Source organism: Ipomoea nil, unplaced genomic scaffold (genome assembly GCF_001879475.1).
Source record: "Ipomoea nil cultivar Tokyo-kokei standard unplaced genomic scaffold, Asagao_1.1 scaffold0176, whole genome shotgun sequence".
Lineage (NCBI taxonomy): Eukaryota > Viridiplantae > Streptophyta > Magnoliopsida > Solanales > Convolvulaceae > Ipomoea > Ipomoea nil.
The window spans coordinates 1,054,532-1,070,167 of NW_017616604.1; the positions used below are offsets into that span (position 1 = coordinate 1,054,532).

The 15,636-nt window shown below is 37.7% G+C and overlaps 1 protein-coding gene across 1 annotated transcript; it reads left to right on the top strand.

The window, feature by feature from the left end:
- Nucleotides 1–378: 378 nt before the first annotated feature.
- LOC109177709 (isocitrate dehydrogenase [NADP], chloroplastic/mitochondrial-like) lies at nt 379–2,124 on the top strand. The gene is made up of 4 exons (XM_019327144.1): nt 379–423; nt 511–653; nt 904–1,026; nt 1,690–2,124. Exons 1-4 carry the CDS (start codon nt 379–381, stop codon nt 1,694–1,696), a joined length of 318 nt encoding a protein of 105 aa, XP_019182689.1. The 3' UTR covers nt 1,697–2,124.
- The last annotated feature ends 13,512 nt before the right edge of the window (nt 2,125–15,636 follow it).

Below are 15,636 nucleotides of genomic sequence, written 5' to 3' on the forward strand. Positions count from 1 at the left end.
TGAAGAGGTATATCAGGAGAAGTGGAAAACAAAGTTCGATGAACACTCAATATGGTTAGTTTACAGTCCTAGTAAGCTATGCTTCAGATTTAAATTCTTAGATATCTTAGATTGATCTTCAGAATGACGTGGCTGACATTTAGGTATGAGCACCGCTTGATAGATGACATGGTAGCTTATGCAGTAAAAAATGATGGCGGATATGTTTGGGCATGCAAAAATTATGATGGAGATGTGCAGAGTGATTTACTTGCTCAAGGTGAAGTATTTCGAGCCTGATTAGCATATAGTATTTTGAGTGAATGATTATTGCAATTCCCTTGATATGAGATATATTAATAGGATCAAATTAAATCATCACTCATCAAACAACTCCAAATGAAGTTGATTCTTTCACTATTTGGCCTTATGACTTCTGTTTTGGTTAGAGATTTCTCATCATTACATCCTTCCCTGTTATGGAATGTATCTGTTGGATTCCTAATATAATATGTGTGGCGTTCTTTGCAGTTATCCTTTGATGGCAAGACTTTAGAAGCTGAAGCGGATCATGGAACTGTAACTCGTCACTTTCGGCTGCATCAGAAGGGACAAGAAACCAGCACAAATAGTATTGCATCCATTTTTGCATGGACCAGAGGACTAGGACATAGGTATCCCCTCAAAAACCAAGTCATCTCATTACTTGTATTTGAGGCCAGCCAAAAACTGTTCATTAAGTTCTTTTTTAGTATTAAATTTGGGCATTTCACTAGTTAGTGAAAGTTTGGAGTAGGATCGTATGCACTTACTTACTAGCTATATATACCAGCTTAGATATTGTCCCCTTAAAAAAAAAGTATCTTTTTCTTGTTAATGCTTATTATTTCATTAATTAATTTGTTTTTTGTGGATCTTGTACAGGGCTGAACTTGATGAGAACAAGAATTTAATGGATTTTGTTGAGAAACTAGAGAGTGCTTGCATTGAGACAGTAGAGTCGGGGAAGATGACCAAGGATCTTGCACTGTTGATTCATGGACCCAAGTAAGTAGCACCGCACTGTTATAGTAATTGTTTGATATTTTGAGCTGCTGAATTTTTAGTTCCTGCTTTGATAAATGCAGCCGCCCTTACTGGCTTATAATTTCCATTCACAGGAGGATTGGAACCAATGAAAATAAGAATGAGTTGAAAATAATAATAATAATAATAGAAAAAGAATATTATTTGGTAGATGGATGGATGGGGTAGCAAAAGAAAAAATAGTATAAAAGGAGTGTTTTGGGGAGGGTTTATGGGTGTAGGATATTGTGCTTATAATGCTTTTTAAATAGAAGTATGTATAGTTAATTAAGTTATATTTTATTAATTAACATATTTTTTATTTTTTATATTTTTTATATTTTTTTTATTCTAGTCTAGCTCTATGAATTGAACATGCATTTAATTGCCAAATGTATGTATGTATTTTAACTAACCCACAAATTGAAGGATCTGATGTTACAATAAATACTGCAAGCAAGCACACCAACACATTAACAAATTAGAGTCATACTTTTGTGTCTGCCTCACACATCTAACCTGAAAATTTAAATTCCTGGCCGGGGTTTTTATGTGCATGTTGTGACCTTGTATTGCAATTTTTTAGAATGATTTGAAAGTAAATAAACACTACTTATTTGTTCATTTTTGCTATATATGTTGGAGGGTTTGAGCTGATAAGTTGCGGAATGGAGCATTTTGGACATGAATGGAAGGATTTGGGACGCTAGCATATGCATGAGCTGCTAATCATGATTCAATGAAGGCAGGTAGCGGGTGAGCATGCAACACCAAAGTCACAAATCTTAAAGAGCACAAGTCGAATTGATGTTCTCATATTGAAAGAAGGTGCCCTTGGTGGCAACAAATGGGAATTCAGAGATGGAGGATTCCGTGTATTAAAGTATGGTTGTAATCTATGAAGTTGGGAAGTCACTAGTTGTCATATCTGATCTGATCTGATAAGAGAAACACCTTTGTAGTGCGAATTACAGCAATTAGGCGTTTGTTTGCACATACAAACCCTTTAATTACTTTAATTTGCAGAAAGTGCTTCTTGAGACTTTGTTAGCCAATGAATAGTGCAGTGGAATTCATTCTTGCTGTTACTCACTACTTTATATTCTGATTGTTCTGTCATTCTGATCAGTAATTTTTACTGGAGAATAAGTTGGTCCCCTGGATTTGAAAGAGTTGCTAGACAGATAGTAAAGAACTGCAAAGGATTACCTCTTGCAATTAATGTAGTTGCTGGACTGACTCCTCTCAAACCCCAAACAAGACTTAAATTAAATTAATGGGACCTAATTGCAAAAAATATAATGTTCATACATTAAGTATACATCATTCTAATCAGGGTGAAAATATCAATGACTTGAGTTACACCTTCTTACCTCATCATGTTAAACACTGTTTCTTGTCACTTGGCTTTTTCCAGAAGACAATGAACTTTATAAAAACTTTAATTTATTGTTGATTTTTGGGTTCGGAGGAATTTCTAAAGATTTTGAGGTCTAAGAACTTGGAAGATGTGGCTAGGGAATCATTTCAAGCTCTTGTAGATAGGAATCTTGTTTTACTTTCTACAAAGATTAAAAATAATGAATCATTGATAGAATATCAAATGCATAATGTGTTGTGAGAATTGGCCTTGAGAGAAACTCAGAAGGAAAATCTATTATGTCTCAAAAATGAGAATTGGCCTTGAGAGAAACTCAGAAGGAAAATCTATTATGTCTCAAAAATGATAGCTCTATCTTTAGTGTGGAGTTTAGGAGACTCAACTAATAAATTCTTCTCATATATCTCACCCATGGAGTACCCATTCAAAAATTTAATTTGTTGTTACAACTCTTTATCTCATACCTTCAACACCTCTTTAGGTTTGGATTTACCAGGTACTATATCGCTACACTAAGCAGTTTCATTTTCATTTTAAATTTGTAAGGAATTGATACTAGAAGTGCCTGAAGACGATGCCAATGCGCTCAGAGTTAATGGGTCTAGTGCATTTGGGATGGCTAAAAAATTATTCTACTTTCAAACTTTATGATCTACCCTTGTTCATGTTACAAACTAGATTTTTGAGGATGATAAATGAACCCCTTAATATTATGGAATTACCCCAACTGAAGAATCTCACTTTTGAGGGAGGCATTATACTAGTTCCTCTATGATCAGTTTATCATAATTTGGAGATCGAGCATTAGGTTTTTGGATTACAGGAGTTGTTCAGAGGAGATGTTTATGAGTGTAATGTCATCCATGTATTTATATATGTGAAACTTGCATAAAGGTAGACAATTCATTTATAAGGTTCATTGTTGTGAAAAAGTGTATGTGTGATCTTGTTGATCCTTGATGCACACCAAAGCTTGGCATGTCTTAGAGAGTAATTCGCATCAACGAGAATTGGGTGAAGATCTCAAGCCATCTTCTTCAATTCATAACTTCATTTATTTTCACTTTTGAGAGGAGGGAGAATGAGGTTCATTAATGCTTTTGTGCTTATGAGTGTGGAATTGGTAGCGTCATGAGAGTTGACAATTCCTTGCTCTAATTCTAGGCCAAAAACTCTTGAATTCCTTGGTGCATTGAGAGTGAACTTTCAAATTGGGCATTTCTCCCTTGTTAGATTTACCGCAAGCACTTGGAAAGCAATCGTTATACACTACACCACGGCACGCGTAGCACTGTGCGTCGCGCGCCTCCTAAAACGACGTCGTTTTGGGGTCGTTTTGGGAGGCGCGGTAGGAAGTTGTTGTGATTATGTATATTTGTTCATACAATTATGTATATTTGTTCATACAGTTATATACATTTTTTATACAATTATGTACATTCTTTTTATACAATTATGTACATCCGAATCAGAAAATTTGTGTGTATTATGTTAAGAGTTGATGTGTATTATGTTAAAAGTATATGTTTATTATGTATTATGTTAGATTATGTGTATTATCTTTTAAAAAGAGTACGTATATTTTGTTATATAATTATGTACATTCATGTATACAATTATGTGTATTCTAGTATAACATTATGTACATTTTTGAACATGATTTTTTTTTAAAGAAAAAATAACTTCCAGGACGGGAAATTTCAAAAAAAAAAAAAAAATTAAAACGACGTCGTTTTGCATCTGGGCGCACAGTGTAACGCGCGCCGTGGTGTAGGATATAAATTGTCCTTGGAAAGGTAATTACTCCTAACCCAACCCTATTTAATTTGTTTCCGTTATTGCAATTCTCATCTGTTAGTTTCCATTATTGCAATTCTCGTGCTTAATTGTTTGTACTAATTGTTTCCATTATTGCAATTCTCGTGATTAATTGTTTATACTAATTGATGGGGGGCAAATTATGTTGTGAAACCGTTTGCACCATTCATAGTGCACACATGTCTAGAACTCTAGATTCATAATTTCTATACTGTATATTAATAAAATCTATACTATAAATTCATAATTTTATAAATATATGTTCATAATTATAGAGCTATATATTCATAATGTTTGATGTTCATATTCTTAATTGTTGAACTCTGTATTCACAAATCACATAACTATATGTTTATAATTTGATAATTATACAGTTTAGAAATTATGAATCTACAGTACAGATATTATGAATCTGCAGTATAGAAATTATGAATCTACTGTATTTAAATTATGAACCTACGATTTAGAAATTATGAATCTACAGTATATAATTTATGAATCTACAGTATAGAAATTATGAATCTAGACTCGTGTACCATACATGGTGCACACGATTGCACAACATAACAATCCATCCATGGGGATATGGGACCCTAGGGTGTCCATTTTATTAGGAAAGTATTGGCCCAAGTGAGGTGAAGGAAGGAGGCAAATTATGGTCCACACAATGTTGTATGGACCATAACAAAAAGTATATTGTTGTTGAAGGAAGGACCCAACATGCACACAATGTATATTATTTTTGTACTGAATGTATATTATACAATATAATGTACACTCAGCACACAAATAATGTACATCTCCTGAATACAATGTACATTTTTAATATTTTATATACTAAAAGTACATTATTTTTATATTAAATGTACATTATTTTACAGTATACAAAACATGGTTCATACATCTTGTGTGGATCACGGTCCACACAATAATAATTGATTATATGAAAGCACATATATCTGGACCATATATCAACAGGATAATTACCCAGGGATATCCATTATATCCACTATCCACAATCACCATATAGACATATAGTATGGATTACAGTATGACATTGTGACACTATAATCGTGTTAGGTATAGTATGATAATCTGAGCGTTCATATGACATGCCATATTGATATGTCAATATTAATACATAGTCCGAAGATATCATCGTGAACCACCATCATACAATATTGCTATATTACGCGCATTGAATGGCCTCCCCCTAATGGGTAATGTTTTAAATATCCATAACTCTATTATGCAACTATATGTTACTGTGATTATAATGTAACATTACCCATTCATTTCCAATCTATGGATATCATTGGCTATAATGATTTAAATAGGGTGGCCCCAGCCAATATAATAGGAATTAAACTGGTACATGTGAGTTCCTTAATGATGAAAGATTGATACTAGGATTATAATGCAAGAGTAATAGGTTACACCACTAGTTTGCCATGCTATTCTGCTATGCAACTGAGTTACACCACTAGTTTGCCATGCTATTCTGCTATGCAACTGAGCTCAATCCTTGACAAGGAAAATTCAAGATATGTTGAATTCTCAAATAGGGTGGCTCTATTTGGCAAAGTTTATTTAGGAATTTATGGTTCATTTTGAACTATTAATAAATCATAAGTTATGTAATAAGCTAGTAGCTTCTAATATTTTACTTTTTCATCTTTACCCTTATTGTTTAAATAAATGAAATCTTTTACTCATCCTAATTAAAACCCTTTGGCCTATTCTCTTCTCCTATATTTTTATTCATCATTTTCCGCAACTCTTCACCACTCAGCAACTCCTTAAAGTTCTAACTCCAATCGTCCATCAGCGAAAATGTAGGTGAGACCTCTATTGAAATGGAGGAGATTCGCAACAATACTGCTACTTCATTATGGGGTGTTAGATCATGATTATGCTAATAGTTTAATTTTAAAATGTAAACAAACCTATTTAAATTTAAAACTATTTAAATTTTATGAAGATATTATTTTTAGTCTTTTTACATTTATCAGCTTATCAAAAAACTAATTTTACCAAACATTTTTAAGCATAAATAGCTAACTTAACAGCTCTTCAATTTTCAGCTTCTAGCTTATTGCTTTTCTATGTGAATATTAAATTATTGTAACCTATATGTCAATGTGCACACCGTACATGAATTGGTATAAGTCATTGTACACCAGTATCGTGGAGCAATTAACTCTTATGGTCATATTATGTAACATAAGACCCATATAATTTTTTGCTATAACACATGCATGATTAAAAGGGGGGTATATTTGGGGTTTACTATATGGACCATGGTATCCACGGTACATGGACATTGTAAACCAATCTATAAATATAATTGTTATGTTGATCATGAATCGTCGAATATATATGATGTGTCCCCACATCAAATATCCACATGATATGCACACGTGTGTGGATTATGGCTTATATATGATACACGGGTACTATATATATCGACGCTATAATTAGTGGCACAATCTACATATATTATAGTATATCCTATAACTACACTGAATGGGTTTATCACCATATGCTTATTCTGGGTTAACTTAGCTTGATGAACAATTTGCTAGGTCTGATACATAATTTGGCTGTCCTGATGTGTAGGGTACTATCAATTGACACTTATCTTTTTCAAGTTAAATTGTACACACTCTCACTTAAAGAGATCTTTGACTAAGGTCCAAATAAAAGAGTGTAAGCTTAACATGATAAATAAATAAATAAATAAATAAATAAATATATATATATATATATATATATATATATATATATATATATATAGGCGGAGCTAGGATTGAGTAGTGCAGGGGGCCAACTACTATGGCTGAAGTACTAAATCAAATATATTGAAATCGAGTTAACATATTTCAAACTAATCATTACATTATAAATTTAATAAAGTTTATAATAAATCATTTATAATTGAATCTATATTAAATTATTTTGTAATATGTTTTTCAATGCACATTGCTTTGTACGGTTGAAAAGAATGAAAATATTCACGCATGTTTTAAAAGACTATTAATAATATCGTTTGGGTTGTGAGATTTTTTTATTTTTTATTTCTCTCGCTACGTTCGCGAGCTTTTGCTAGGGTTTTCGAATCGAAGGGCCAATTATGGCATCGTCGACGTCGAATTTGGCTGCGGGGACAGCGGATGCAATCGCCGACCAGTGTGCAAATCTTGTGTTAGCTGATGTGGATGACGAAGAGTTCATCGTCAAGTGCCAGACCATTCTGGCGATCAAGGAGATGACAATGATACCTTTTATGCAGTAGGGAAGCTTCTCACGAACAGACCAGTGCGGTTTGCTTTCTTTCAAGACACTATGGCTGGTCTGTGGCAGCCTGCTATGGGGGTGAATATGAGGGAGTTACAGCCCCGGAAGTTTCTTTTATGATTCTATCATGAAGGGGACTTGGATAGGATCATCACGGAAGGCCCTTGGGCATTTAATCAAAGCTTGTTGGTTATGCAGAGGGTACCCCCTGGTATGGATCCTGAGTTAGTGCCACTTACGCACGCGGATTTCTGGATTCAGATGCATGACTTGCCGGTCGGATATCGATCAGATGCTGTGGTGAGAGCAATTGGGGCGTGCTTGGGAACGGCTGTGCAGACTGATGAGCGGAATTTTGATGGGGCAATGCGTTCATATTATCGTGTTCGTGTTGCTCTTGGCGTTGCAAAACCATTGAAGAGACAGTTGAAGTTGAAGAGGGACGATGGTGGTTGGTCCTATATTGATTTCCGGTATGAGCGTCTACCAACCTTCTGCTTTCTGTGCGGGTTGATCGGAGATGGTGACAAGTGGTGTCGTCTGGCGCTCGACCGGACTGTTCTAACTACTGAGAAACCGTATGGAGCTTGACTCAGGGCTAGTGCAAGGAGGGGAACTCCAACACAGAACAAATGTTGGATTCCTCCGCAGACGACTGCTGAGCGAAAAAGTTGGAAGTCTCCTGCAATGGATGTTCCTCTTGGCAGGGGTGATGATAAGCTGGAGGAACAGACTGTTTTGGAGTCGGTGGTTGTGGGGGAGTTAAAGCGCCGGCGTGTTCATGGTGAGGAGGTTGATGCAGAAGCAAATATGGATTGTGATATGTCTGCTTCAAAAAACTGCTTGGGGGCGGGTCTTGCGGCGCAGACCCGCCAAGAGTCATGAGCCTGATATCTTGGAATTGTCGGGGGCTTGGCAACCTTACGGCAATTCGGGTGTTAGCGGATTTGATCCGCTCGAAGAGGCCTAGTATTGTTTTTCTAATGGAGACGTTTGTGGATAAGCAGAGGATGGAGACAGTGCGGTTGGATTTGCGGTTTGATAATGTTTTTACGGTCGAGGCGGTGGGGAATAGTGGTAGTTTGGCTGTTCTATGGATGAATACGGTTGACCTGAGTATTACTGGTTTTTCATCAAATCATATAGATGCAGAGATTACTTTGGATGTGGGAAAACCAACTTGGTGCTTTACGGGTTTTTATGGACCCTCTGGAAGTCACCGGCGTAGGGAGGCTTGGCAACTCCTACGGACTTTGGCGTCGCGGAGTACTCTACCTTGGTTGATCATGGGTGATTTCAATGATATCCTTGATCAGGCTGAGAAACGTGGGCAGAATCGACACCCGGTGTGGATGTTAAGGGGTTTTAGAGCAGCGGTTGATGATTGTGGCCTCGTGGATGTCCCTTTTGATGGGTATCAGTATACGTGGAACAGGTTCCGTGGCACTGACCGAATGGTGGAGGAGAGGATAGACCGTATTATGGCTTCAGAGGACTGGTTGATTATGTTCGAGGGTGTGAGTGCTCAATCTTTAACTGTTACGTATAGTGACCATATGCCATTACAGTTAACGCCAGTTGCAGTGCCGGGTGTGTATAGGCGGCCAAGATTCTGTTTTGATAACGCTTGGCTACGGGAAGATGCTTGCAGGGAGATCGAGACGCAAAGCTGGGTACGGACGGCGGGGATGGATACTGTCACAAGGGTCCACGAGTGTGCTCGGGATATTGGGAGGTGGGGCAGACACTATAATAAGAATTTCCAACGGAGAATTGAGCAATGTAAACGACGAATTGAGGTCCTGAGGTCGCGACGTGATGTTGCTAGTATGAATGAGTATGCTGCAGTTGAGAAAGAGTTGTTATATTTGCTTGAGCAACAGAGCATTTACTGGAAACAGCGGGCTAAAGAGCACTGGTACAAGGGAGGGGATGCCAATAACAAATTCTTTCATAATTCTGTCAAAGCCCAGCGAAGGAGGAATAAGGTCAGGAGGTTGCGAGATGATGGTGGTGATTGGGTTGATGATGAGCAGGGCCTGGGACGGCTGATGGTGGCCTATTTTGAAGGTTTGTTTGCCCCAGATAATGGAGAAATGCAGGAGGTTATTGATGCGGTGGCAGAAAAGGTCAACGGTCGTGACAATGCTTCTTTGTTGCGCCCACTTAGCATGGAGGAGGTTCGAAGTGCAGTTTCCAGATGCATCCGGACAAGTCACCGGGGCCGGATGGCTTCGGACCGGGGGTTTTCCAGCACTTTTGGGACATAGTCGGAGGGGAGGTATGGTCTTTCTGTAAGCTCTTTCTTGATACTGCTATGCTACCTGATAAGGCTTCTAAAACTTTTATTGTTCTAGTTCCAAAAAAACCAAACCCGGAAACTATGAGGGATCTCCGTCCCATCGCTTTATGTAATGTTGTATATAAGATAGCTGCAAAAGTGTGTGCTAATAGAATGAAGAATATGTTACAGAAGTTGATCTCGCCTACACAAAGTGAATTCATACCCGGCAGGCTCATTTCTGATAATATTATGTTAGCATTTGAAGCACACCACTATTTGAAACGGAAGACTAAGGGCAGAGATGGGGTTGTGGCACTGAAGCTGGATATGTCGAAGGCTTATGATCGGGTAGAGTGGTTGTTTTTACAGGCAGTAATGGTTAAGTTGGGGTTTGACAGGCGGTGGGTTGATATAATTAGGCATACTGTGACTTCCGTGCGATATCATGTGTTACATGAACACAAGCAGTTAGGTCCTATCATCCCGGGAAAGGGTCTGCGACAAGGGGATCTGCTCTCACCTCATTTATTTCTGTTTGTTACAGAAGGTTTGAGTGCATTGTTAGAGAAGCGGATGACCGGGGGTCAGCTCCATGGTATCACGGTAGCTCGGGGTGCGCCCTCTATTTCACACCTCCTGTTTGCGGACGATTGCTTTTTGTTCCATCGTGCAACTGTAGACGAAAGCGAGCATATGAGGTATGTTTTAGATACTTATTCACAGGCTTCTGGGCAGTATATTAATTATGATAAGTCTGCAGCTTGTTTTAGTATAAATGTTAAGCAGAATGTACGGAATGAGGTTGTGGATATCTTGGGGGTCGAGGAGGGTGATACGAGTGGAAGGTATTTGGGTCTGCCATCCCTGGTTGGCAGGCGAAAGAAGGCAATTCTTTCTTTTGTTAAGGATCGTATTCTGTCGAGGATAAAATCATGGAATATGAAGAACCTGTCTCGGGCGGGGAGGGAGGTGTTGTTGAAGAATGTAGTACAGGCAATTCCCACGTATGCTATGATGATTTTTTTGTTGCCCCTTGGGCTATGCCGTGAGATTGAAATTGTGATGAATCAGTACTGGTGGACGGGCAGTGTAGGAGGGGGCCGTGGTATAAGGTGGCGTGCTTGGGATGGTTTATGCCTGCCGAAGTCGTGTGGTGGGTTAAGGTATCGTCGGTTGCATGATATGAATAAAGCGTTGCTCGGGAAGCAAGCCTGGGGTCTAGTCACTATGCCCTCATCGCTGGTTGCACGTGTTTATAAGGCCCGTTATTACCCCAACTGTGATTATTTTAGCGCCAAGGAGGGGTCTAATCCCTCCTTCATATGGAGGGGCATGCTTGCGGTTCAAAGTCTAATGAAGGAGGGCTGTAGAAGGGTTGTGGGTGCTGGGACTGATATTATAATTGGCAGGGATCCATGGTTGCCAGATGATCAAAATCCCTATGTTACAACGGAGTTGCACCAGTCTGTTCTTGACGCCCCTGTTGCGTCTTTACTTGATCCTTAAGGTACCACATGGGATGTTGATTGTGTTCGTGATATTTTTGATCCTCATGATGCTAATCTTATTTTGAATATTCCTGTTAGTTTGAGGAGGCCTCTGGATCGCTGGGCTTGGCATTGGGATGAGAAGGGCATGTATACTGTGAAATCATGTTACAAACATTTGACATACATGTAGGCTGACGGAAAACCATGGTTAAAGTTATGGAATTTACATATTCCTCCGAAGGTAAAGTGTTTTGGATGGCAGCTTGCTTCGGCTTATCTCCCTACACGGGATGCTTTGTGCTCTAAAAATGTTCAGTGTGGGTTGGATTGTTACATGTGCAGGTTGTATGATGAGTCTGCGCTACATCTTTTTGCTTACTGTGTGGAAGCCAAACGCATTTGGACTAATATGGGGCTGCCGCATTTATGTTTATATTCTGGTAATAATATTATGGACTGGTTTTTCTGTTGTTTGAGTTCTTTGGATATTGCTAAGTTGCCTTATTTTGTAATGGCTTGTTGGGCTATTTGGTCAGGGAGAAACGACAGTGTGTGGAATAGCATTGTGTTTAACTCTACTGTGCTCGTCCAAAGAGCCTTTAGTTTTTTGGAGGGGTGGTTGAGAGCGAATGCGATGGGGACTGATCACGGCGTCGCTGATCCTGTTGTGCGCTGGATGGGGCCACGGCAAGGGTGGTATAAACTGAACTCGGATGCTTCTTTGGACCATGGTACAAACCGTATGGGGCTAGGCTGGGTGATTCGTGATGATCGGGGGAGGTTCATGGCTGCTAAGAATATGATTGTAGATGGTTTTTACCGGGTGAAGGAGGCCGAGGCCATGGGTCTACGGGAGGCTTTGAGTTGGTTGAAGGGCACCGGTATGGGAGCAGTAGAAATTGAAATGGATTCAAAAGTACTTTTTCATGCCATCCGTTCTGCTTCTTTTAATTCTGCTTTTGGATTACTGGTGGATGATATTAAAAATTTAGCATCCGACATAGGAGATGTTGAATTTAATTGTGTTAGGCGGTCTGCGAATAGTGCAGCCCATACTCTTGCTAGGGCGGCCTTTTCTATGTCAGATTGCGGGGAGTGGTTGGATTCACCACCTCCTTTTCTTGTAAACGTTCTTGAAGCTGATTTAATGAATTAATTCCTTCTTCTCAAAAAAAAAAAAAAAGACTATTGATTATTTATTGAAAACTATTCTCTTCACAACATAACATAATAACAATTGTTTTCTCAAATACATATACTACACAATTTTTACATTATTATGCATGTTAAATTAAATACAAAATTTATCACATAACCACAAATATGCACAATTAACCAAACAAATGCACCTTGATATGCATTATTTAGAATCAAACAAAACAACTATTTAAAATAAACAATAGAATATGAAACAAAAATTAACCAAACAAGTACTTAGAAATTAAAAAAAAAAATAAAAATAAAAAACAAAACAAAAAAATAAAAAACAAAAATTAACTTGAGAAATATGCATAGATTTTAAACATAATTTGAAATGGGAGAGAACTAGAAAATTTGGAAAAATGAAGAAATTTATAACTTAACCTGAGATTAATTTAAGTGGGAGGGGCCAAATAATTTGAAGGAAACACAAAATTTTAATATTCTATATAATATTTTTTAAAAAATTTAATATTATGTATAATATTTAAAATATTGGGAGTGGGGTGGGGTTGGGGGCCAAGGCCCCTCACAATACACACTTGCATCCGCCCCTATATATATATATATATACATACACACACACACACGATATTGAAGTGTTACTTTATATATTTATCATGTTAATCTTACACTCTTTTATTTGGACCTTTTATATATATATATATATATATATATATATATATATATATATATATATATATATATATATATATATATATATATATAGGGGCACACTCAGGTGCGAATAAGTGCCCAGGAAGGAAATGCGAACGAATCAGCGCATGACACGTGTCCAGATCTAATAACTTAAAAAAAAAACGCGGTGACATTTTCGTAAATAATTGAACATCGAAGTGCAAGTAAAATTTCTTATAAGTGCACCTATTTTCACCTATAAGTGCATGTAATTTTGCCTTGTTAGCATTCACTTTCCGCAACCATTCATGCACCTGGGTGTGCTTATAACTATATGTGCAACTATTTATAACTATAGGTGCAACTACTTATAACTATATGTGCACCTACTTTCACCTATAAGTGCATGTAATTTTGTCTTGTTAACATTCATTGATCTGAGTTCAGCGGGTAGTAATACTCCTGAAAACCACTCGCAAACATTCATACACCTAGATGCAACTACTTATACCTATGTGTGCAACTACTTAGAACTATTGGTGCAACTACTTAGAACTATAAGTGCAACTAAGTATTGATGCTCAGTGTAAATTTTTGCTTGCACCTATAATACATTTTACATGCACTTGTAATACATTTTACTTGCACTTCGATGTTCAATTATTTACGAAAATGCCACCGCGTTTTTTTAAAAAATCAGTGTTTCTCATCCATTAGATCTGGACACGTGGACGAACAGAATCCATTCCTATTTCGCGCCTGGGCGAGCCGTTCGCACCCGAGTGCAACTATATATATATATATATATATATATATATATATATATATATATATATATATATATATATATATGTAAGAATATATATGCCATACATGTATAGTACGTAACGAGTATTAACTATTATGTTAATACCAGTTACATACTATACATGTATGGTATACTATATTTGTTTTTGTTGGAAAAAATAGCTTAAAATGGCATAAAATGGCATGTTAAGTGGCTATTTTGTGGTATAATTATCAGTGCGGTCCACTTTCGATTTGGGTCGGGTCGAAGTGGATTCGGATTCTTCGTAGTGAGACGAAGAGATTGATATATTGTAGGCTAAAAACGGATAATGGGTGAATGAGATATTGATTCTCAAAGTAGACCCATTAAGAGCTATTTAATCCTTCAACCCTATATAAGAGAGGGTAGAGGCAGCAGTTTTTACACACAGAAAACTGCACACGAAACTTTGTTTTCCAGCCTCAAAACTCTGCTTCTACTCCTTCTCTTCTAAGCCTACTGTGTTCAAGACCTTGTCTTGCTCGCCGGATTCTTTGTTTGGATGCTCAAAACATTGAATCACTGGCAAGTTTTATCCTGGGAAGCCTAGGCCACAACGCTCCTAGCATTTTTGGGAGGTGGCAAGTAAGGTTTTAAGGAAAGAGTGCACACTTGACTCTTGCAAAAACTCAACACCAAACACTAGCCAATTTCTTCATCTTCTCTTCCCTTCTTTCCAGAAAATAATAGTCAAATTTTATTTGATTATTATTTGGTTTCCTACCAACGGTTCCTACAATCTTAAAACCTTATTTCTTGTTTTTTCCCGTTGGTTTTTCTCGAATTTCCTTGAAGAAATGGAGAACCCGGAGTTGCCGGTCGTTAACAATGGGGAAGAAAATGTTGTTGAGAACAACAATGGAGGAAACGGCAACAACGTTGCTAATTCCCAAGCTACACCAGTGAACGTTGGTTCACAAGATGGTGGGAGCATTGAGGGATATATTCCCATGTCTCGGGTACCTTCGGTACCAAGTGGTTCGGCTGAAAAGCCGGAGAAGTTCACCGGTGTTGGTTCGAACTTCAAGAGGTGGCACGAGAAGTTTGACCATGCGATGTTAACTAACGGGTTTAAAATAAACGAAAGTGACAAATGTGTCTACGTTAAGGAAACGATAGACGGCTACGTCATCCTTTTTTTTATATGTTGATGATATTCTCATTGTTGGTAGTAATGATCGGATGATCAAGTCTACTAAAAACATGTTAAATGCGAGATTTGACATGAAGGATATGGGTTTGGCTGATTTAATCCTCGGGATTAGAATCATTAGAAGGCCTGAAGGTCTCGTGTTGAGCCAATCACATTATATTGACAAAATGCTTGAGAAATTTAACAAGGATGATAGTCAAGTGGCTAGGACACCATTTGATACAAACATTCATCTAACCAAGAACCACGGAGAAGGTATTTCACAAGTGGAATATGCTCGGGTTATTGGTAGTTTGATGTATCTTATGAGCTATACTAGGCCGGATATTGCCTATGCGGTTAGTAAACTCAGTAGATATACGAGTAACCCCGGTGCCATGCACTGGAAGGCAATAGTAAAGGTTATGAGATACTTGAGGTATACTCATGACCTTGGACTGCACTACGGGAGATATCCCGCTGTACTTGAAGGGTATAGTGACGCGAATTGGATATCTGATA

Bases quoted from the DNA above. Each gene is read 5' to 3' on its own strand.
- LOC109177709 (XM_019327144.1), top strand. From the start codon at position 379: ATGAAGTTGATTCTTTCACTATTTGGCCTTATGACTTCTGTTTTG. The intron at 424-510 runs GTTAGAGATTTC...CGTTCTTTGCAG, and splicing joins GCCTTATGACTTCTGTTTTG to TTATCCTTTGATGGCAAGAC. The intron at 654-903 runs GTATCCCCTCAA...GATCTTGTACAG, and splicing joins ACCAGAGGACTAGGACATAG to GGCTGAACTTGATGAGAACA.